We start from the raw sequence: 23,789 nt of genomic DNA on the forward strand, positions 1-23,789 counted from the left end.
GAACTGAAGATCATGATTCATAGAAGAGGCCCGCGGATTTGAATTTTTTTTTTTTGGTGTCACAGTTTAGACCAGTGTTTCCCAACCAGGGTTCCTCCAGCTACTGCAGAACTACAACTACCAGCATGCCCGGACAGCCAAGTTTTTCAGCATCTGGAGGGCCACAGTTTGAGACCACTGTCTTGGATGGGCATCGGGCGTAATCACCTGATCATATCTATATGTAATAAATGTCGGAGGCTTCAGCCCCTCAGAGATCTGGGAACCAACCATAGAGCCACCTGGTTAATTCTTCTCCGCACTTCGGCCGAATACAACTTGTTCTTCCCTCTATAACCTAAGGAAGGACCCTGTGTAGAGTAGGAGACCCCACTAATCTAACACCTATAGGATCAGAATGTCCTAGAAGCCAGAAGATAGAAGTGATTTTGTGTCTCTAATCTGCTCATGTCCTGGAATTCTTCATCACTGGAATAAGTCCCTTCTCTGTGAGGTGTTTGGGTCTCCAGTAGCAGCTCCCCATGGATTATGCCTGTTGGGTCTTCTCTATGAGGAGCAGTGAAGATCACAACCAGATATCACACTCTTTTGATACACAATTATTATTTCTCCTGGCATGTTAAACTCAAGTGATGACATATCTGGACCGTTTTTTATTTTATTTTAACAGAAAACATTTTTTCCCCCAATTTCTCTTTTATAGTTAACAAAAAAAAAAAAAAAAAGAAAAGAAAATGACAAATTGTTACACAACAACAATGAATTACAAACATAAACTCTTTAGAAAAAGAACAAGAAAGAAGAAATAGATAGAAAAAGAATTACACTGATGTTTACTGACGCATCATTTATTGCTCTGAATTGGCTTCTCTCCTGTGTGAGTTCCTTGATGCTGAAGAAGAGTTGATTTCCGAGCAAAACCTTTCCCACATTGTGAACATGAAAATGGCTTCTCCCCTGTGTGAGTTCTTTGATGTCCGATAAGACTTAATTTCCGAGTAAAACATTTCCCACATTCTAAACATGAAAATGGCTTCTCCCCTGTGTGAGTTCTTTGATGTTTAAGAAGACTTGATTTGTCAGTAAAACGCTTTGCACATTCTGAACATGAAAATGGCTTCTCCCCTGTGTGAGTTCTTTGATGTTTAAGAAGACTTGATTTGTTAGTAAAACACTTTCTACATTCTGAACATGAAAATGGCTTCTCCCCTGTGTGAGTTCGTTGATGTTTAAAAAGACTTGATTTGTCAGTAAAACACTTTCTACATTCTGAACATGAAAATGGCTTCTCCCCCGTGTGAGTTCTATAATGTTGAACAAGAATTGATTTCTCACTAAAACGTTTCCCACATTCTGAGCATGAAAACGGCTTCTCCCCTGTGTGAGTTCTTTGATGTAGAACAAGATGTGACTGCTGAGTAAAACATTTTCTACATTCTGAGCATGAAAATGGCTTCTCCCCTGTGTGAGTTCTTTGATGTAGAACAAGATTTGTTTTCCCAGTAAAACATTTTCTACATTCTGAGCATGAAAATGGCTTCTCCCCTGTGTGAGTTTTTTGGTGTTGTAAAAGATTTGTTTTCCCAGTAAAACATTTCCCACATTCTGAACATGAAAATAGCTTCTCCCCTGTGAAAGCATTCTGATGCTCAACACTTCTAATATTACTTTTATTTTTCTGAACATCCTGTGATGACTGAGAAGACAGGACCTGTATATAAGGATGAGATGACAGATCTTGGCTGTGAAGGGCTGAGGGTGTATCTGGGATAATGGAATGTTCTTCATATGTATCTTGTGTGATATCATCATCTGCTTTATAATCTGAAGATATAAGATTCTCCTCTGATCTCCTGGTACAAGAATCTGCAAAGAATAAAACACATTAAATTTTTGAGTATTAACTCCTTAAAGGGGTACTCCGCCCCTAGACATCTTATCCCCTATCCAAAGGATAGGGGATAAGATGTCAGATTGCCACGGTGCCGCTGCTGGGGAGCCCGGGGATCGCTGCTGCGGCACCGCACTATCATTACAGCACAGAGCGAGTTCGCTCTGTGTGTAATGACGGGCGATACAGGGGAAGAAGCAGCGTGACGTCATGGCTCCTCCCCTTGTGACATCACGACCCGTCCCCTTAATGCAAGTCTATGGCAGGGGGCGTGACGACCGCCACGCCCCCTCCCATAGAATTGTATTGAAGGGGGCGGGCCATGGCGTCATGAAGGGCGGAGCCGTGACGTAACGGTGCTCCGGCCCCTGTATTGCCCGTCATTACGTGCAGAGTGAACTCGCTCTGTGCTGTAATGATAGCGCAGTGCCGCAGCGGCGATCCCCGGGCTCCCCAGCAGCAGGACCGCGGCGATCTGACATCTTATCCCCTATCCTTTGGATAGGGGATAAGATGTCTAGGGGCGGAGTACCCCTTTAACAACCAAGATAATCTAAGCTTATGGTTTTTAAATTTTTTTTCTTGTCGCCTAAGAGTCATAACTCTTATTTTTACATCTACGGAGACGGTTGAGAGCATTTTTATTTTTATTTTTGCAGAACCGATCTTTCTTTGTTCTAACACCCTTCATTCAGTGTGTGGTAAAATTATTTTTCAGGTGAATACGATCACAATGATATCTAATTTGCATAGTTTTCTTTATGTTTTACAGCTTTTCAATATCTTATCTTTGCTTTTTAAAATTTTACAAAAATGATGTGAAGCCAATCTGGAACATTACTCCACCAATGATGCTTACTAAGGCTGTTTAAATGCTGCTTTCAGCTTTGACAGCAGCATCTAAGTGGTTTATAGCCAGCATCAGATATTGCTCCGTGTCAGCTATTGGCAGCGGCCCTCAGTTACTGAATGCAGCTGTCACGATGCCGGCTGGCAGGTAGTGGATCCTCTGTGCCAGAGAGGGATTGGCGTGGACCGTGCTAGTGGACCGGTTCTAAGCCACTACTGGTTTTCACCAGAGCCCGCCGCAAAGCGGGATGGTCTTGCTGCGGCGGTAGTGACCAGGTCGTATCCACTAGCAACGGCTCACCTCTCTGGCTGCTGAAGATAGGCGCGGTACAAGGGAGTAGGCAGAAGCAAGGTCGGACGTAGCAGAAGGTCGGGGCAGGCAGCAAGGATCGTAGTCAGGGGCAACGGCAGAAGGTCTGGAAACACAGGCAAGGAACACACAAGGAACGCTTTCACTGGCACTAAGGCAACAAGATCCGGCAAGGGAGTGCAAGGGAAGTGAGGTAATATAGGGAAGTGCACAGGTGATTACCCTAATTGGAACCACTGCGCCAATCAGCGGCGCAGTGGCCCTTTAAATCGTAGAGACCCGGCGCGCGCGCGCCCTAGGGAGCGGGGCCGCGCGCGCCGGGACAGAACAGACGGGGAGCGAGTCAGGTAGGGGAGCCGGGGTGCGCATCGCGAGCGGGCGCTACCCGCATCGCGAATCGCATCCCGGCTGGCAGCGGGATCGCAGCGCCCCGGGTCAGAGGACGTGACCGGAGCGCTGCAGCGGAGAGAGTGAAGCGAGCGCTCCGGGGAGGAGCGGGGACCCGGAGCGCTCGGCGTAACAGTACCCCCCCCCTTGGGTCTCCCCCTCTTCTTGGAGCCTGAGAACCTGAGGAGCAGACTTTTGTCAAGGATGTTGTCCTCAGGTTCCCAGGATCTCTCTTCAGGACCACAACCCTCCCAGTCTACTAAAAAAAAATTTTTCCCTCTGACCTTTTTGGCAGCCAAAATTTCCTTGACCGAGAAGACGTCCGAGGAGCCGGAAACAGGAGTGGGAGGAACAGATTTGGGAGAAAAACGGTTGAGGATGAGTGGTTTGAGAAGAGAGACGTGAAAGGCATTAGGGATACGAAGAGAAGGAGGAAGAAGAAGTTTATAAGAGACAGGATTAATTTGACACAAAATTTTGAAAGGACCAAGATAGCGTGGTCCCAACTTGTAGCTAGGGACACGGAAGCGGACATATTTAGCGGAGAGCCATACCTTGTCTCCAGGGGAAAAAACGGGGGGAGCTCTTCTTTTCTTATCCGCGAACCTCTTCATGCGTGAAGAAGCCTGTAAGAGAGAATTTTGGGTCTCTCTCCATATAATGGAAAGGTCACGAGAAATTTCATCCACAGCGGGCAGACCAGAGGGCAAGGGGGTAGGGAGGGGGGGAAGAGGGTGACGGCCGTACACCACGAAAAATGGGGATTTGGAGGAAGATTCAGAGACCCTGAAGTTATACGAGAATTCGGCCCATGGAAGGAGATCTGCCCAGTCATCCTGGCGGGAGGAAACAAAATGTCGCAAATAATCACCCAAGATCTGGTTAATTCTTTCTACTTGTCCATTGGACTGGGGATGATATGCGGAGGAAAAATTTAATTTAATCTTGAGTTGTTTACAGAGAGCCCTCCAGAATTTAGACACGAATTGGACACCTCTATCCGAGACAATCTGCGTAGGCAACCCGTGAAGACGAAAAATGTGTACAAAAAATTGTTTAGCCAACTGAGGCGCAGAAGGAAGACCAGGAAGAGGGATGAAATGTGCCATTTTGGAGAATCGATCAACGACCACCCAAATAACAGTGTTGCCACGGGAAGGGGGTAAATCAGTAATAAAATCCATACCAATCAGAGACCAAGGCTGTTCGGGGACAGGCAGAGGATGAAGAAAACCAGCGGGCTTCTGGCGAGGAGTCTTATCCCGGGCACAGATAGTGCAGGCTCGCACAAAGTCCCCAACATCCGTCTCCAGAGTCGGCCACCAATAGAAGCGGGAGATGAGTTGCACAGATTTCTTGATGCCCGCATGACCTGCGAGATGGGAGGAGTGACCCCATTTGAGGATTCCGAGGCGTTGGCGTGGAGAAACAAAGGTCTTTCCTGGAGGAGTCTGCCTGATGGAGGCAGGAGAAGTGGAGATCAGGCAGTCAGGTGGAATGATGTGTTGCGGAGGGAGATCAACTTCTGAGGCATCCGAGGAACGAGAGAGAGCATCGGCCCTAATGTTCTTATCGGCAGGACGAAAGTGAATCTCAAAATTAAATCGGGCAAAGAACAGAGACCACCGGGCCTGGCGAGGATTCAGCCGTTGGGCAGACTGGAGGTAGGAGAGGTTCTTGTGGTCGGTGTAGATAATAACAGGAAATCTTGATCCCTCCAGCAGATGCCTCCATTCCTCAAGTGCTAATTTAATGGCTAGAAGCTCTCGATCCCCGATGGAGTAGTTCCTCTCCGCTGGAGAGAAGGTCCTAGAGAAAAAACCACAAGTGACAGCATGCCCGGAAGAATTTTTTTGTAGAAGAACAGCTCCAGCTCCCACTGAGGAGGCATCAACCTCCAATAGGAAGGGTTTGGAAGGGTCAGGTCTGGAGAGCACGGGAGCCGAAGAAAAGGCAGACTTGAGTCGTTTAAAGGCGTCTTCTGCTTGAGGAGGCCAGGACTTGGGATCAGCATTTTTTTTGGTTAAAGCCACGATAGGAGCCACAATGGTAGAAAAATGTGGAATAAATTGCCTGTAATAATTGGCGAACCCCAAAAAGCGTTGGATAGCACGGAGTCCGGAGGGGCGTGGCCAATCTAAAACGGCAGAGAGTTTGTCTGGATCCATCTGTAGTCCCTGGCCAGAGACCAAATATCCTAGAAAAGGAAGAGATTGGCATTCAAACAGACATTTCTCAATTTTGGCATAGAGTTGGTTGTCACGAAGTCTCTGAAGAACCATACGGACATGCTGGCGGTGTTCTTCTAGATTGGCAGAAAAAATTAGGATATCGTCCAGATATACAACAACACAGGAGTATAACAGATCACGAAAAATTTCATTGACAAAGTCTTGGAAGACGGCAGGGGCATTGCACAGTCCAAAGGGCATGACCAGATACTCAAAGTGTCCATCTCTGGTGTTAAATGCCGTTTTCCACTCGTCCCCCTCTCTGATGCGGATGAGGTTATAGGCGCCTCTTAAGTCCAATTTAGTGAAGATGTGGGCACCTTGGAGGCGATCAAAGAGTTCAGAGATGAGGGGTAAGGGGTAGCGGTTCTTAACCGTGATTTTATTAAGACCGCGGTAGTCAATGCAAGGACGTAGGGAGCCATCTTTTTTGGACACAAAGAAAAATCCGGCTCCGGCAGGAGAGGAGGATTTACGGATAAAGCCCTTTTTTAGATTCTCCTGGACATATTCGGACATGGCAAGAGTCTCTGGGGCAGAGAGAGGATAAATTCTGCCCCGGGGTGGAGTAGTGCCCGGGAGGAGGTCGATAGGGCAATCATAAGGCCTGTGAGGAGGTAGAGTCTCAGCTTGTTTTTTGCAGAAAACATCCGCGAAGTCCATATAGGCCTTAGGGAGACCGGTTACTGGAGGAACCACAGAGTTACGGCAAGGGTTACTGGGAACCGGTTTTAGACAGTTCTTGGAACAAGAGGACCCCCAACTCTTGATCTCCCCAGTGGACCAATCCAGGGTTGGGGAATGAAGTTGAAGCCAGGGAAGTCCAAGGAGAATTTCTGAGGTGCAATTGGGGAGGACCAAAAGTTCAATCCTCTCATGATGAGATCCGATGCTCATAAGAAGGGGCTCCGTGCGGAAACGTATGGTACAGTCCAATCTTTCATTATTTACACAATTGATGTAGAGGGGTCTGGCGAGACTGGTCACCGGGATGTTGAACCTGTTGACGAGAGAGGCCAAAATAAAATTTCCTGCAGATCCAGAGTCCAAGAAGGCCACAGCAGGGAAGGAGAAGGCAGAGGCAGACATCCGCACAGGCACTGTAAGACGTGGAGAAGCAGAGTAGACATCAAGGACTGTCTCACCTTTGTGCGGAGTCAGCGTACGTCTTTCCAGGCGGGGAGGACGGATAGGACAATCCCTCAGGAAGTGTTCGGTACTAGCACAGTACAGGCAGAGGTTCTCCATACGGCGTCGTGTCCTCTCTTGAGGTGTCAGGCGAGACCGGTCGACCTGCATAGCCTCCACGGCGGAAGGCACAAGAACAGATTGCAGGGGACCAGAGGAGAGAGGAGCCGAGGAGGAGAAACGCCTCGTGCGAACAGAGTCCATATCTTGGCGGAGTTCCTGACGCCTTTCAGAAAAACGCATGTCAATGCGAGTGGCTAGGTGAATAAGTTCATGTAGATTAGCAGGAATTTCTCGTGCGGCCAGAACATCTTTAATGTTGCTGGATAGGCCTTTTTTGAAGGTCGCGCAGAGGGCCTCATTATTCCAGGACAATTCTGAAGCAAGTGTACGGAACTGTACGGCATACTCGCCAACGGAAGAATTACCCTGGACCAGGTTCAACAGGGCAGTCTCAGCAGAAGAGGCTCGGGCAGGTTCCTCAAAGACACTTCGGATTTCCGAGAAGAAGGAGTGTACAGAGGCAGTGACGGGGTCATTGCGGTCCCAGAGCGGTGTGGCCCATGACAGGGCTTTTCCGGACAGAAGGCTGACTACGAAAGCCACCTTAGACCTTTCAGTGGGAAACAGGTCCGACATCATCTCCAGATGCAGGGAACATTGGGAAAGAAAGCCACGGCAAAACTTAGAGTCCCCATCAAATTTATCCGGCAAGGATAGGCGTAGCCCAGGAGCGGCCACTCGCTGCGGAGGAGGTGCAGGAGCTGGCGGCGGAGATGACTGCTGAAGCTGTGGTAGTAACTGTTGTAGCATAACGGTCAGTTGAGACAGCTGTTGGCCTTGTTGCGCTATCTGTTGTGACTGCTGGGCGACCACCGTGGTGTGGTCAGCGACAACTGGCAGAGGAACTTCAGCGGGATCCATGGCCGGATCTACTGTCACGATGCCGGCTGGCAGGTAGTGGATCCTCTGTGCCAGAGAGGGATTGGCGTGGACCGTGCTAGTGGACCGGTTCTAAGCCACTACTGGTTTTCACCAGAGCCCGCCGCAAAGCGGGATGGTCTTGCTGCGGCGGTAGTGACCAGGTCGTATCCACTAGCAACGGCTCACCTCTCTGGCTGCTGAAGATAGGCGCGGTACAAGGGAGTAGGCAGAAGCAAGGTCGGACGTAGCAGAAGGTCGGGGCAGGCAGCAAGGATCGTAGTCAGGGGCAACGGCAGAAGGTCTGGAAACACAGGCAAGGAACACACAAGGAACGCTTTCACTGGCACTAAGGCAACAAGATCCGGCAAGGGAGTGCAAGGGAAGTGAGGTAATATAGGGAAGTGCACAGGTGATTACCCTAATTGGAACCACTGCGCCAATCAGCGGCGCAGTGGCCCTTTAAATCGTAGAGACCCGGCGCGCGCGCGCCCTAGGGAGCGGGGCCGCGCGCGCCGGGACAGAACAGACGGGGAGCGAGTCAGGTAGGGGAGCCGGGGTGCGCATCGCGAGCGGGCGCTACCCGCATCGCGAATCGCATCCCGGCTGGCAGCGGGATCGCAGCGCCCCGGGTCAGAGGACGTGACCGGAGCGCTGCAGCGGAGAGAGTGAAGCGAGCGCTCCGGGGAGGAGCGGGGACCCGGAGCGCTCGGCGTAACAGCAGCCAAGAGCTGCCAGGTATAGAGGGGGCCAGAGTCCCGAGGTCTCCCCATACACCCTTAAAGGGGTACTCCGCTGCTTGGAGCGGGTGGTCGTGACATCACGACCACCCCACTTGTGATATCACGCCACGCCCCCTCAATGCAAGTCTATGGAAGGGGCATAGGACACTATAACATGTAATCTTTAGATCAGTGCTTCTCCATAGGACAACATTGATCAGTGTTATCGGTGCTCCATTGCTTCAGCCTGGCATAGCTGACTGCAAGGTTGGAGCACCAATTGGAATGCAGGGAGGAAGGTAAGAGACCGCCTCTCAGCTGACCAGGATGCCGTGGCAGCCATGATCAGCCCCCTGAACTATCCGGGAATGGGATTTACCGCTTTTGGACACAGCAATCAAGTTTGATTGCGGCGTCTAAAGGATAAATGTGGACATCAGCCCAATTGGCGATGTCCGGCATGAGCCACGGGTCCCGAGTGCTGATAGCAACCGGGATCCACTGGGTATGATGCACACTCAGCTGAGCGTGCGTCATACAGTAGGGGCCCCACAGTGGACGTGTACATATTGTATACGTCCATTTGCGGGAAGGAGTTAATTTTCAGAATCTGATATGTGATGATGTCATCCTGTAGTCCATAGGAAGTCCCCTGACCCAGGACTGACCACTTCTTCTGAGACATTAAACACTGTGATTTTATGTAGGTCAGACTTATGATTACATGACCCAGGTACAGTAATAAACTAAGAAAAAAAAAATATAGGGGTCAGAACAGGGCATTTTAAGCATAGTAGTTAAAAAAAATAGTAAGTCATTAAAATAAAAAACAAAAAACACACACAAAAAAAAAAACACAAACAACTATGTAAATTGGGTATAGTTGTAATCGTGCTGACCCAAAGAATCAGAGTGGATGTCAGCCAGGCCATAGTCAAACATGTTTATGACAAACAGGAACAACAGTAACGCGCTTTGAGATCAGACTGCCTCTGCCCTTATGTGGTCTCTGAACTGTTGCAGTTAAATAGCCAGGACCCAGCAGGGAAGGGGCTGGCTGACTACAAGTAGCCAGGGAAATAAGAAGCCATCATTAATATCAGCTGAGGTTTTGCTGTGTGATAAACCAGCAGTGGAGCAAAGGAAAGGCAAGAGTCCTCACTCCCCCCACCCTCCCCGCTACAGGGGGCACCAGATTTGTGGGGGAATTAAACATAGAAGAAGAAGGGCAGAAGCATTTACATCTGTAGCTGGGACCCAGGATCCTCAGGTCCATAGTCTTTCCAGTGGATTGGATACTGGAAGCAGCCCCTGGATATATGGAAGTCAAGGATACTGCAGACCTTATAATCCGACCCCGCCGAGGAGGTAGTGAGGTGTAGTGATTGCATAACAAGAACTTTAAAAACTAACTGTGGAACCCTTAGACAGTTTTATTATTTGCTTGTATGCACGTGAGGTAAATGTGTTATGCCCTTTTATTTTCATTGGACCTCAGGTGCAAGTGTTTCCTGACTAGGTTTGGCAAAATCCGAGCAAAGGGCCCAACTTGCCACAATAAAGAAACATCCCCTTCCACTACATTCCCTCTCCACTGCGGGAAGGGGGGTGGTCTTGAGCCTTCAGATGTTTTGGAACCAGGAGGCATGGGAGGTTAGGGGGGCATGGGAGGTGAGGGAGACATGGCAGGTGAGGGTGGCATGGGAGTGTCAATTAGGATGGTGGACGACAATATCTCCTCGAGATCTCTGATCACAATCTTATCTTGTATAATATCGGAGAGTCCACGAGAGAACGTGTCCACCAGCGCTTCCTTATCCCAGCACACTTCTGCTGCTAGAATACAAAACTCAATTGAATTCTTGGCCACAGTTCTCGTCCCGTTACATGGACATGAGCTGCTCTGCCGCAGAGGGAGAACGGACAGGGAGATGAAATGTCTCTGTAGTCGTAGATAATACGTTTATCAGTCTCCAAAGAGGATTCACCCGGGATAGAGCGTTATCAGTAAGGAGGGAGATCAGGAATCCTACCTTACTTCTATCATTAGGACAGGACTGCGGGACCATTTCCAGATAAATGCCCACTTGGTTCAGGGAGCCTCTACATTCATTAGGATCGCCCCAATAATGCTGGGGAAGCGGGGCAGATCCAGTAAACCCACAGGAGGCAATGGCTTCTATGGCAGCAGAAATAGTTGCCGGAGCAGGAGGGTAGGTGGCTGCCGGTTGAGGCACAGGAGGCTCTAGGGGAGACGTACGATTCTAAAGCGTTTGCATTACAAGTGCCAATTGCTCAATCCTCTGATCTTGCAGATCCATTATAGTGAAAATGTTTGGTGCTGGTGGATTGTCTGCATCATCCGGATTCATGGCCCTTGTGTAATGTCAGGAACCACAAAACCAAATGGAGATGATAGTGCAGAACAAATCACCTTTATTATACTAACGGAAAATACTAAAATAACAAACAATAGAAGACTCCAGGGACCTTGTCAGACAAACAGCCAGGGATCAGGAGCTAAAATAGGTACTAAGGAAAAGCCCAAGTCAGGAGAAAGGAAAGAAGTGTAGTCAGAAGTACGGACCAGGAACCAGAGTGGATGTCAGATAGGCCAGAGTCATACACAGGCCATCACAATAATGAACAACAGGAGCATGCATGGAGATCAGAGACCAAACAAGAGAAGAGCCCCACAGAACTGAAGCTCAGCAGGGAAGAGGCTGGTTAATTAGATGGCAGTGCTGCTCGTTAGTAACCGCTGAGGAGGTGTTGCTGTATGCGGAGAAACAACTAGTGGAGCCGGGGAAGGGAGAGAACCCTAGTTATGTCACTATATCCATTCTCCAAAGACTCTTCTGTTAACTGGTCTATGTCTCCATGTTGTGTATTGTGTTATCTGGTATATGTCTCCATGTTGTGTATTGTGTTATCTGGTATATGTCTCCATGTTGTGTATTGTGTTATCTGGTATATGTCTCCATGTTGTGTATTGTGTTATCTGGTATATGTCTCCATGTTGTGTATTGTGTTATCTGGTATATGTCTCCATGTTGTGTATTGTGTTATCTGGTATATGTCTCCATGTTGTGTATTGTGTTATCTGGTATATGTCTCCATGTTGTGTATTGTGTTATCTGGTATATGTCTCCATGTTGTGTATTGTGTTATCTGGTATATATGTCTCCATGTTGTGTATTGTGTTATCTGGTATATGTCTCCATGTTGTGTATCGTGTTATCAGGTATATGTCTCCATGTTGTGTATTGTGTTATCTGGTATATGTCTCCATGTTGTGTATTGTGTTATCTGGTGTATGTCTCCATGTTGTGTATTGTGTTATCTGGTATATATGTCTCCATGTTGTGTATTGTGTTATCTGGTATATGTCTCCATGTTGTGTATTGTGTTATCTGGTATATGTCTCCATGTTGTGTATTGTGTTATCTGGTATATATGTCTCCATGTTGTGTATTGTGTTATCTGGTATATGTCTCCATGTTGTGTATTGTGTTATCTGGTATATGTCTCCATGTTGTGTATTGTGTTATCTGGTATATGTCTCCATGTTGTGTATTGTGTTATCTGGTATATGTCTCCATGTTGTGTATTGTGTTATCTGGTGTATGTCTCCATGTTGTGTATTGTGTTATCTGGTATATGTCTCCATGTTGTGTATTGTGTTATCTGGTATATGTCTCCATGTTGTGTATTGTGTTATCTGGTATATGTCTCCATGTTGTGTATTGTGTTATCTGGTATATGTCTCCATGTTGTGTATTGTGTTATCTGGTATATGTCTCCATGTTGTATATTCTGTTATCTGGTATATGTCTCCATGTTGTGTATTCTGTTATCTGGTATATGTCTCCATGTTGTGTATTGTGTTATCTGGTATATGTCTCCATGTTGTGTATTGTGTTATTTGGGTATATGTCTCATTGTTTTCTATACCATTCTCTAGATTCATTAGTTTGCATTTTACCTAATGTAGGAAAGACTAACAGGACACAGAGCTTAACGAATACACAAACAATTATTTTAGCTAGTGACTGAATAGAATCTGTGACCCTTCTCTATAGTGGTCACTACTTACCACGGTGGTTACCTGTAGAAATGTCCTCCTTATACTGCTCATCGCCGCTCACATCTGTCTCTTCTTCTACTTTTACTATTATGTCTGGAGCATTAATATAGATCAGATCTTTCTCTGTAGAAATGTCCTCCTTATACTGCTCATTACCGCTAACATCTGTCTCTCCTTCTTCTTCCTTTATGTCTGAAGCATTAATATAGATCAGATCTTTCCCTGTAGGAATGTCCTCCTTATACTGATCATCACCGCTTACATTTGTATTTTCTTTCTTTATGTCTGGAGCATTAATATTGATCAGATCTTTCTCTGTGGAAATGTCCTCCTTATACTGCTCATCACCGCCCACATCTGTCTCTTCTTCTTTGATGTCTGTAGCATTAATGTGGATCATATCTTTCCCTGTACGAATGTTCTCCTTATACTGCTTATCACTGCTCACATCTGTCTCTTCTTCTTCCTTTATGTCTGTAGCATTAATACTGTTCTGATCTTTCCCTGTAGGAATGTCCTCCTTATATTGCTCATTACCGCTCACATCCGTCTGTTCTTCTTCCTTTATGTCTGTAGCATTAATATAGATCAGATATTTGCCTGTAGTAATGTCCTCCTTACACTGTTCAGCAAGAGGACGGGGACACCTCTCTGGTGCTGTTCTCTTATTGGATCTGACTGTAGGGAACACATACAGAGACTGAATTCATTCTTTACATACAAATAATGAGAGGACGTGTGTATATAGTCATGTCTATTACCTGGTGATGTGAGGGGCTGCTGATCCTCCATCATGACCTGATCCTTGTACTGATCCTTGTGTCCTTCTACATACTCCCACTCCTCCATGGAGAAATAGACCGCCACGTCCTGACACCTTATAGGAACCTGACACATAATGATACAGTCATCACCCCGACCCCTCCAGTAGTGTTACTGTATAATGTCCCAGCATTCCCAGCAGTGTCACCTCTCCAGTCATCACCAGACCCCTCCATTACTGTATAATGTCCCAGCAGTGTCACCTCTCCAGTCATCACCAGACCCCTCCATTACTGTATAATGTCCCAGCAGTGTCACCTCTCCAGTCATCACCAGACCCCTCCATTACTGTATAATCTCCCAGCAGTGTCACCTCTCCAGTCATCACCAGACCCCTCCATTACTGTATAATGTCCCAGCAGGGTCACCTCTCCAGTCATCACCAGACCCCTCCATTACTGTATAATGTCCCAGCAGTGTCACCTCTTCAGTCATCACCAGACCCCTCCATTACTGTATAATGTCCCAGCAGTTTCACCTCTCCAGTCATCACCAGACCCCTCCATTACTGTATAATGTCCCAGCAGTGTCACCTCTCCAGTCATCACCAGAGCCCTCCATTACTGTCTAATGTCCCAGCGGGGTCACCTCTCCAGTCATCACCAGACCCCTCCATTACTGTATAATGTCCCAGCAGTGTCACCTCTCCAGTCATCACCAGACCCCTCCATTACTGTATAATGTCCCAGCATTCCCAGCAGTGTCACCTCTCCAGTCATCACCAGACCCCTCCATTACTGTATAATGTCCCAGCGGGGTCACCTCTCCAGTCATCACCAGATCCCTCCATTACTGTATAATGTCCCAGCAGTGTCACCTCTCCAGTCATCACCAGACCCCTCCATTACTGTATAATGTCCCAGCATTCCCAGCAGTGTCACCTCTCCAGTCATCACCAGACCCCTCCATTACTGTATAATGTCCCAGCAGTGTCACCTCTCCAGTCATCACCAGACCCCTCCATTACTGTATAATGTCCCAGCATTCCCAGCAGTGTCACCTCTCTAGTCATCACCAGACCCCTCCATTACTGTATAATGTCCCAGCAGTGTCACCTCTCCAGTCATCACCAGACCCCTCCATTACTGTATAATGTCCCAGCAGTGTCACCTCTCCAGTCATCACCAGATCCCTCCATTACTGTATAATGTCCCAGCAGTGTCACCTCTCCAGTCATCACCAGACCCCTCCATTACTGTATAATGTCCCAGCAGTGTCACCTCTCCAGTCATCACCAGATCCCTCCATTACTGTATAATGTCCCAGCAGTGTCACCTCTCCAGTCATCACCAGACCCCTCCATTACTGTATAATGTCCCAGCAGTGTCACCTCTCCAGTCATCTCCAGACCCCTCCATTACTGTATAATGTCCCAGCATTCCCAGCAGTGTCACCTCTCCAGTCATCACCAGTCCCCTCCATTACTGTATAATGTCCCAGCAGTGTCACCTCTCCAGTCATCACCAGACCCCTCCATTACTGTATAATGTCCCAGCAGTGTCACCTCTCCAGTCATCACCAGACCCCTCCATTACTGTATAATGTCCCAGCATTCCCAGCAGTGTCACCTCTCCAGTCATCACCAGACTCCTCCATTACTGTATAATGTCCCAGCAGTGTCACCTCTCCAGTCATCACCAGACCCCTCCATTACTGTATAATGTGCCAGCAGTGTCACCTCTCCAGTCATCACCAGACCCCTCCATTACTGTATAATGTCCCAGCAGTGTCACCTCTCCAGTCATCACCAGACCCTTCCATTACTGTATAATGTCCCAGCAGTGTCACCTCTCCAGTCATCACCAGACCCCTCCATTACTGTATAATGTGCCAGCAGTGTCACCTCTCCAGTCATCACCAGACCCCTCCATTACTGTATAATGTCCCAGCAGTGTCACCTCTCCAGTCATCACCAGACCCTTCCATTACTGTATAATGTCCCAGCAGTGTCACCTCTCCAGTCATCACCAGACCCCTCCGTTACTGTATAATGTCCCAGCAGTGTCACCTCTCCAGTCATCACCAGACCCCTCCATTACTGTATAATGTCCCAGCATTCCCAGCAGTGTCACCTCTCCAGTCATCACCAGACCCTTCCATTACTGTATAATGTCCCAGCAGTGTCACCTCTCCAGTCATCACCAGACCCCTCCATTACTGTATAATGTCCCAGCAGTGTCACCTCTCCAGTCATCACCAGACCCCTCCATTACTGTATAATGTCCCAGCAGTGTCACCTCTCCAGTCATCCCCAGACCCTCCATTACTGTATAATGTCCCAGCAGTGTCACCTCTCCAGTCATCCCCAGACCCTCCATTACTGTATAATGTCCCAGCAGTGTCACCTCTCCAGTCATCACCAGACCCCTCCATTACTGTATAATGTCCCAGCATTCCCAGCAGTGTCACCTCTCCAGTCATCACCAGACCCCTCCATTACTGTATAATGTCCCAGCATTCCCAGCAGTGTCACCTCTCCAGTCATCACCAGACCCCTCCATTACTGTATAATGTCCCAGCATTCCCAGCAGTGTCACCTCTCCAGTCATCACCAGACCCCTCCATTACTGTATAATGTCCCAGCATTCCCAGCAGTGTCACCTCTCCAGTCATCACCAGACCCCTCCATTACTGTATAATGTCCCAGCAGTGTCACCTCTCCAGTCATCACCAGACCCCTCCATTACTGTATAATGTCCCAGCATTCCCAGCAGTGTCACCTCTCCAGTCATCACCAGACCCCTCCATTACTGTATAATGTCCCAGCAGTGTCACCTCTCCAGTCATTACCAGACCCCTCCATTACTGTATAATGTCCCAGCAGTGTCACCTCTCCAGTCATCACCAGACCCCTCCATTACTGTATAATATCCCAGCAGTGTCACCTCTCCAGTCATCACCAGACCCCTCCATTACTGTATAATGTCCCAGCAGTGTCACCTCTCCAGTCATCACCAGACCCCTCCATTACTGTATAATGTCCCAGCGGGGTCACCTCTCCAGTCATCACCAGACCCCTCCATTACTGTATAATGTCCCAGCAGTGTCACCTCTCCAGTCATCACCAGACCCCTCCATTACTGTATAATGTCCCAGCAGTGTCACCTCTCCAGTCATCACCAGACCCCTCCATTATTGTATAATGTCCCAGCAGTGTCACCTCTCCAGTCATCACCAGACCCCTCCATTACTGTATAATGTCCCAGCAGTGTCACCTCTCCAGTCATCACCAGATCCCTCCATTACTGTATAATGTCCCAGCAGTGTCACCTCTCCAGTCATCACCAGACCCCTCCATTACTGTATAATGTCCCAGCAGTGTCACCTCTCCAGTCATCACCAGACCCCTCCATTACTGTATAATGTCCCAGCAGTGTCACCTCTCCAGTCATCACCAGACCCCTCCATTACTGTATAATGTCCCAGCATTCCCAGCAGTGTCACCTCTCCAGTCATCACCAGACCCCTCCATTACTGTATAATGTCCCAGCATTCCCAGCAGTGTCACCTCTCCAGTCATCACCAGACCCCTCCATTACTGTATAATGTCCCAGCATTCCCAGCAGTGTCACCTCTCCAGTCATCACCAGACCCCTCCATTACTGTATAATGTCCCAGCAGGGTCACCTCTCCAGTCATCACCAGACCCCTCCATTACTGTATAATGTCCCAGCAGTGTCACCTCTCCAGTCATCACCAGACCCCTCCATTACTGTATAATGTCCCAGCAGTGTCACCTCTCCAGTCATCACCAGACCCCTCCATTACTGTATAATGTCCCAGCAGGGTCACCTCTCCAGTCATCACCAGACCCCTCCATTACTGTATAATGTCCCAGCAGTGTCACCTCTCCAGTCATCACCAGACCCCTCCATTACTGTATAATGTCCCAGCATTCCCAGCAGTGTCACCTCTCCAGTCATCACCAGACCCCTCCATTACTGTATAATGTCCCAGCATTCCCAGCAGTGTCACCTCTCCAGTCATCACCAGACCCCTCCATTACTGTATAATGTCCCAGCAGGGTCACCTCTCCAGTCATCACCAGACCCCTCCATTACTGTATAATGTCCCAGCAGTGTCACCTCTCCAGTCATCACCAGACCCCTCCATTACTGTATAATGTCCCAGCAGTGTCACCTCTCCAGTCATCACCAGACCCCTCCATTACTGTATAATGTCCCAGCAGGGTCACCTCTCCAGTCATCACCAGACCCCTCCATTACTGTATAATGTCCCAGCAGTGTCACCTCTCCAGTCATCACCAGACCCCTCCATTACTGTATAATGTCCCAGCAGGGTCACCTCTCCAGTCATCACCAGACCCCTCCATTACTGTATAATGTCCCAGCATTCCCAGCAGTGTCACCTCTCCAGTCATCACCAGACCCCTCCATTACTGTATAATGTCCCAGCAGGGTCACCTCTCCAGTCATCACCAGACCCCTCCATTACTGTATAATGTCCCAGCAGTGTCACCTCTCCAGTCATCACCAGACCCCTCCATTACTGTATAATGTCCCAGCAGGGTCACCTCTCCAGTCATCACCAGACCCCTCCATTACTGTATAATGTCCCAGCAGTGTCACCTCTCCAGTCATCACCAGACCCCTCCATTACTGTATAATGTCCCAGCAGGGTCACCTCTCCAGTCATCACCAGACCCCTCCATTACTGTATAATGTCCCAGCAGTGTCACCTCTCCAGTCATCACCAGACCCCTCCATTACTGTATAATGTCCCAGCAGTGTCACCTCTCCAGTCATCACCAGACCCCTCCATTACTGTATAATGTCCCAGCAGTGTCACCTCTCCAGTCATCACCAGACCCCTCCATTACTGTATAATGTCCCAGCAGGGTCACCTCTCCAGTCATCACCAGACCCCTCCATTACTGTATAATGTCCCAGCAGTGTCACCTCTCCAGTCATCACCAGACCCCTCCATTACTGTATAATGTCCCAGCAGGGTCACCTCTCCAGTCATCACCAGACCCCTCCATTACTGTATAATGTCCCAGCAGTGTCACCTCTCCAGTCATCACCAGACCCCTCCATTACTGTATAATGTCCCAGCAGGGTCACCTCTCCAGTCATCACCAGACCCCTCCATTACTGTATAATGTCCCAGCAGTGTCACCTCTCCAGTCATCACCAGACTCCTCCATTACTGTATAATGTCCCAGCAGGGTCACCTCTCCAGTCATCACCAGACCCCTCCATTACTGTATAATGTCCCAGCAGTGTCACCTCTCCAGTCATCACCAGACCCCTCCATTACTGTATAATGTCCCAGCAGTGTCACCTCTCCAGTTATCACCAGACCCCTCCATTACTGTATAATGTCCCAGCATTCCCAGCAGTGTCACCTCTCCAGTCATCACCAGACCCCTCCATTACTGTATAATGTCCCAGCATTCCCAGCAGTGTCACCTCTCCAGTCATCACCAGACCCCTCCATTACTGTATAATGTCCCAGCAGGGTCACCTCTCCAGTCATCACCAGACCCCTCCATTACTGTATAATGTCCCAGCAGTGTCACCTCTCCAGTCATCACCAGACCCCTCCATTACTGTATAATGTCCCAGCAGTGTCACCTCTCCAGTCATCCCCAGACCCTCCATTACTGTATAATGTCCCAGCAGTGTCACCTCTCCAGTCATCCCCAGACCCTCCATTACTGTATAATGTCCCAGCAGTGTCACCTCTCCAGTCATCACCAGACCCCTCCATTACTGTATAATGTCCCAGCATTCCCAGCAGTGTCACCTCTCCAGTCATCACCAGACCCCTCCATTACTGTATAATGTCCCAGCATTCCCAGCAGTGTCACCTCTCCAGTCATCACCAGACCCCTCCATTACTGTATAATGTCCCAGCATTCCCAGCAGTGTCACCTCTCCAGTCATCACCAGACCCCTCCATTACTGTATAATGTCCCAGCATTCCCAGCAGTGTCACCTCTCCAGTCATCACCAGACCCCTCCATTACTGTATAATGTCCCAGCAGTGTCACCTCTCCAGTCATCACCAGACCCCTCCATTACTGTATAATGTCCCAGCATTCCCAGCAGTGTCACCTCTCCAGTCATCACCAGACCCCTCCATTACTGTATAATGTCCCAGCAGTGTCACCTCTCCAGTCATTACCAGACCCCTCCATTACTGTATAATGTCCCAGCAGTGTCACCTCTCCAGTCATCACCAGACCCCTCCATTACTGTATAATATCCCAGCAGTGTCACCTCTCCAGTCATCACCAGACCCCTCCATTACTGTATAATGTCCCAGCAGTGTCACCTCTCCAGTCATCACCAGACCCCTCCATTACTGTATAATGTCCCAGCAGTGTCACCTCTCCAGTCATCACCAGAGCCCTCCATTACTGTATAATGTCCCAGCGGGGTCACCTCTCCAGTCATCACCAGACCCCTCCATTACTGTATAATGTCCCAGCAGTGTCACCTCTCCAGTCATCACCAGACCCCTCCATTACTGTATAATGTCCCAGCAGTGTCACCTCTCCAGTCATCACCAGACCCCTCCATTATTGTATAATGTCCCAGCAGTGTCACCTCTCCAGTCATCACCAGACCCCTCCATTACTGTATAATGTCCCAGCAGTGTCACCTCTCCAGTCATCACCAGATCCCTCCATTACTGTATAATGTCCCGGCAGTGTCACCTCTCCAGTCATCACCAGACCCCTCCATTACTGTATAATGTCCCAGCAGTGTCACCTCTCCAGTCATCACCAGACCCCTCCATTACTGTATAATGTCCCAGCAGTGTCACCTCTCCAGTCATCACCAGACCCCTCCATTACTGTATAATGTCCCAGCATTCCCAGCAGTGTCACCTCTCCAGTCATCACCAGACCCCTCCATTACTGTATAATGTCCCAGCATTCCCAGCAGTGTCACCTCTCCAGTCATCACCAGACCCCTCCATTACTGTATAATGTCCCAGCAGGGTCACCTCTCCAGTCATCACCAGACCCCTCCATTACTGTATAATGTCCCAGCAGTGTCACCTCTCCAGTCATCACCAGACCCCTTCATTACTGTATAATGTCCCAGCAGGGTCACCTCTCCAGTCATCACCAGACCCCTCCATTACTGTATAATGTCCCAGCAGTGTCACCTCTCCAGTCATCACCAGACCCCTCCATTACTGTATAATGTCCCAGCAGGGTCACCTCTCCAGTCATCACCAGACCCCTCCATTACTGTATAATGTCCCAGCAGTGTCACCTCTCCAGTCATCACCAGACCCCTCCATTACTGTATAATGTCCCAGCAGTGTCACCTCTCCAGTCATCACCAGACCCCTCCATTACTGTATAATGTCCCAGCAGTGTCACCTCTCCAGTCATCACCAGACCCCTCCATTACTGTATAATGTCCCAGCAGGGTCACCTCTCCAGTCATCACCAGACCCCTCCATTACTGTATAATGTCCCAGCAGTGTCACCTCTCCAGTCATCACCAGACCCCTCCATTACTGTATAATGTCCCAGCAGGGTCACCTCTCCAGTCATCACCAGACCCCTCCATTACTGTATAATGTCCCAGCAGTGTCACCTCTCCAGTCATCACCAGACCCCTCCATTACTGTATAATGTCCCAGCAGTGTCACCTCTCCAGTCATCACCAGACCCCTCCATTACTGTATAATGTCCCAGCATTCCCAGCAGTGTCACCTCTCCAGTCATCACCAGACTCCTCCATTACTGTATAATGTCCCAGCAGTGTCACCTCTCCACTCATCACCAGACCCTCCATTACTGTATAATGTCCCAGCAGTGTCACCTCTCCAGTCATCACCAGACCCCTCCATTACTGTATTATGTCCCAGCAGTGTCACCTCTCCAGTCATCACCAGACCCCTCCATTACTATATAATGTCCCAGCAGTGTCACCTCTCCAGTCATCACCAGCCCCCTCCATTACTGTATAATGTCCCAGCAGTGTCACCTCTCCAGTCATCACCAGACCCCTCCATTACTGTATAATGTCCCAGCAGTGTCACCTCTCCAGTCATCACCAGACCCCTCCATTACTGTATAATGTCCCAGCAGTGTCACCTCTCCAGTCATCACCAGACTCCTCCATTACTGTATAATGTCCCAGCAGGGTCACCTCTCCAGTCATCACCAGACCCCTCCATTACTGTATAATGTCCCAGCAGTGTCACCTCTCCAGTCATCACCAGACCCCTCCATTACTGTATAATGTCCCAGCAGTGTCACCTCTCCAGTTATCACCAGACCCCTCCATTACTGTATAATGTCCCAGCATTCCCAGCAGTGTCACCTCTCCAGTCATCACCAGACCCCTCCATTACTGTATAATGTCCCAGCATTCCCAGCAGTGTCACCTCTCCAGTCATCACCAGACCCCTCCATTACTGTATAATGTCCCAGCAGGGTCACCTCTCCAGTCATCACCAGACCCCTCCATTACTGTATAATGTCCCAGCAGTGTCACCTCTCCAGTCATCACCAGACCCCTCCATTACTGTATAATGTCCCAGCAGGGTCACCTCTCCAGTCATCACCAGACCCCTCCATTACTGTATAATGTCCCAGCAGTGTCACCTCTCCAGTCATCACCAGACCCCTCCATTACTGTATAATGTCCCAGCAGGGTCACCTCTCCAGTCATCACCAGACCCCTCCATTACTGTATAATGTCCCAGCAGTGTCACCTCTCCAGTCATCACCAGACCCCTCCATTACTGTATAATGTCCCAGCAGTGTCACCTCTCCAGTCATCACCAGACCCCTCCATTACTGTATAATGTCCCAGCAGGGTCACCTCTCCAGTCATCACCAGACCCCTCCATTACTGTATAATGTCCCAGCAGTGTCACCTCTCCAGTCATCACCAGACCCCTCCATTACTGTATAATGTCCCAGCAGGGTCACCTCTCCAGTCATCACCAGACCCCTCCATTACTGTATAATGTCCCAGCATTCCCAGCAGTGTCACCTCTCCAGTCATCACCAGACCCCTCCATTACTGTATAATGTCCCAGCATTCCCAGCAGTGTCACCTCTCCAGTCATCACCAGACCCCTCCATTACTGTATAATGTCCCAGCAGGGTCACCTCTCCAGTCATCACCAGACCCCTCCATTACTGTATAATGTCCCAGCAGTGTCACCTCTCCAGTCATCACCAGACCCCTCCATTACTGTATAATGTCCCAGCAGGGTCACCTCTCCAGTCATCACCAGACCCCTCCATTACTGTATAATGTCCCAGCAGTGTCACCTCTCCAGTCATCACCAGACCCCTCCATTACTGTATAATGTCCCAGCAGGGTCACCTCTCCAGTCATCACCAGACCCCTCCATTACTGTATAATGTCCCAGCAGTGTCACCTCTCCAGTCATCACCAGACCCCTCCATTACTGTATAATGTCCCAGCAGTGTCACCTCTCCAGTCATCACCAGACCCCTCCATTACTGTATAATGTCCCAGCAGTGTCACCTCTCCAGTCATCACCAGACCCCTCCATTACTGTATAATGTCCCAGCAGGGTCACCTCTCCAGTCATCACCAGACCCCTCCATTACTGTATAATGTCCCAGCAGTGTCACCTCTCCAGTCATCACCAGACCCCTCCATTACTGTATAATGTCCCAGCAGGGTCACCTCTCCAGTCATCACCAGACCCCTCCATTACTGTATAAGGTCCCAGCAGTGTCACCTCTCCAGTCATCACCAGACCCCTCCATTACTGTATAATGTCCCAGCAGGGTCACCTCTCCAGTCATCACCAGACCCCTCCATTACTGTATAATGTCCCAGCAGTGTCACCTCTCCAGTCATCACCAGACTCCTCCATTACTGTATAATGTCCCAGCAGGGTCACCTCTCCAGTCATCACCAGACCCCTCCATTACTGTATAATGTCCCAGCAGTGTCACCTCTCCAGTCATCACCAGACCCCTCCATTACTGTATAATGTCCCAGCAGTGTCACCTCTCCAGTTATCACCAGACCCCTCCATTACTGTATAATGTCCCAGCATTCCCAGCAGTGTCACCTCTCCAGTCATCACCAGACCCCTCCATTACTGTATAATGTCCCAGCATTCCCAGCAGTGTCACCTCTCCAGTCATCACCAGACCCCTCCATTACTGTATAATGTCCCAGCAGGGTCACCTCTCCAGTCATCACCAGACCCCTCCATTACTGTATAATGTCCCAGCAGTGTCACCTCTCCAGTCATCACCAGACCCCTCCATTACTGTATAATGTCCCAGCAGTGTCACCTCTCCAGTCATCCCCAGACCCTCCATTACTGTATAATGTCCCAGCAGTGTCACCTCTCCAGTCATCCCCAGACCCTCCATTACTGTATAATGTCC

At 49.0% G+C, this 23,789-nt stretch overlaps 1 protein-coding gene across 1 annotated transcript in view; it reads right to left on the reverse strand.

Moving 5' to 3' along the window:
* Window positions 1–719: 719 nt before the first annotated feature.
* The window catches only part of LOC130308509 (oocyte zinc finger protein XlCOF7.1-like), a 60,887-nt gene continuing 37,817 nt past the window's right edge, over window positions 720–23,789 (reverse strand). The window contains exons 8-10 of the mRNA XM_056552253.1: window positions 13,348–13,471; window positions 12,596–13,264; window positions 720–1,866 (exon numbers count right to left, since the gene is read on the reverse strand). Of these exons, the coding sequence (XP_056408228.1) occupies window positions 845–1,866; window positions 12,596–13,264; window positions 13,348–13,471 (1,815 nt within the window). The 3' untranslated portion in view covers window positions 720–844. The remainder of the gene's footprint in view (window positions 1,867–12,595; window positions 13,265–13,347; window positions 13,472–23,789) is intronic.

This window comes from Hyla sarda, chromosome 1, assembly GCF_029499605.1.
Source record: "Hyla sarda isolate aHylSar1 chromosome 1, aHylSar1.hap1, whole genome shotgun sequence".
NCBI classification, from domain to species: Eukaryota; Metazoa; Chordata; class Amphibia; order Anura; family Hylidae; genus Hyla; species Hyla sarda.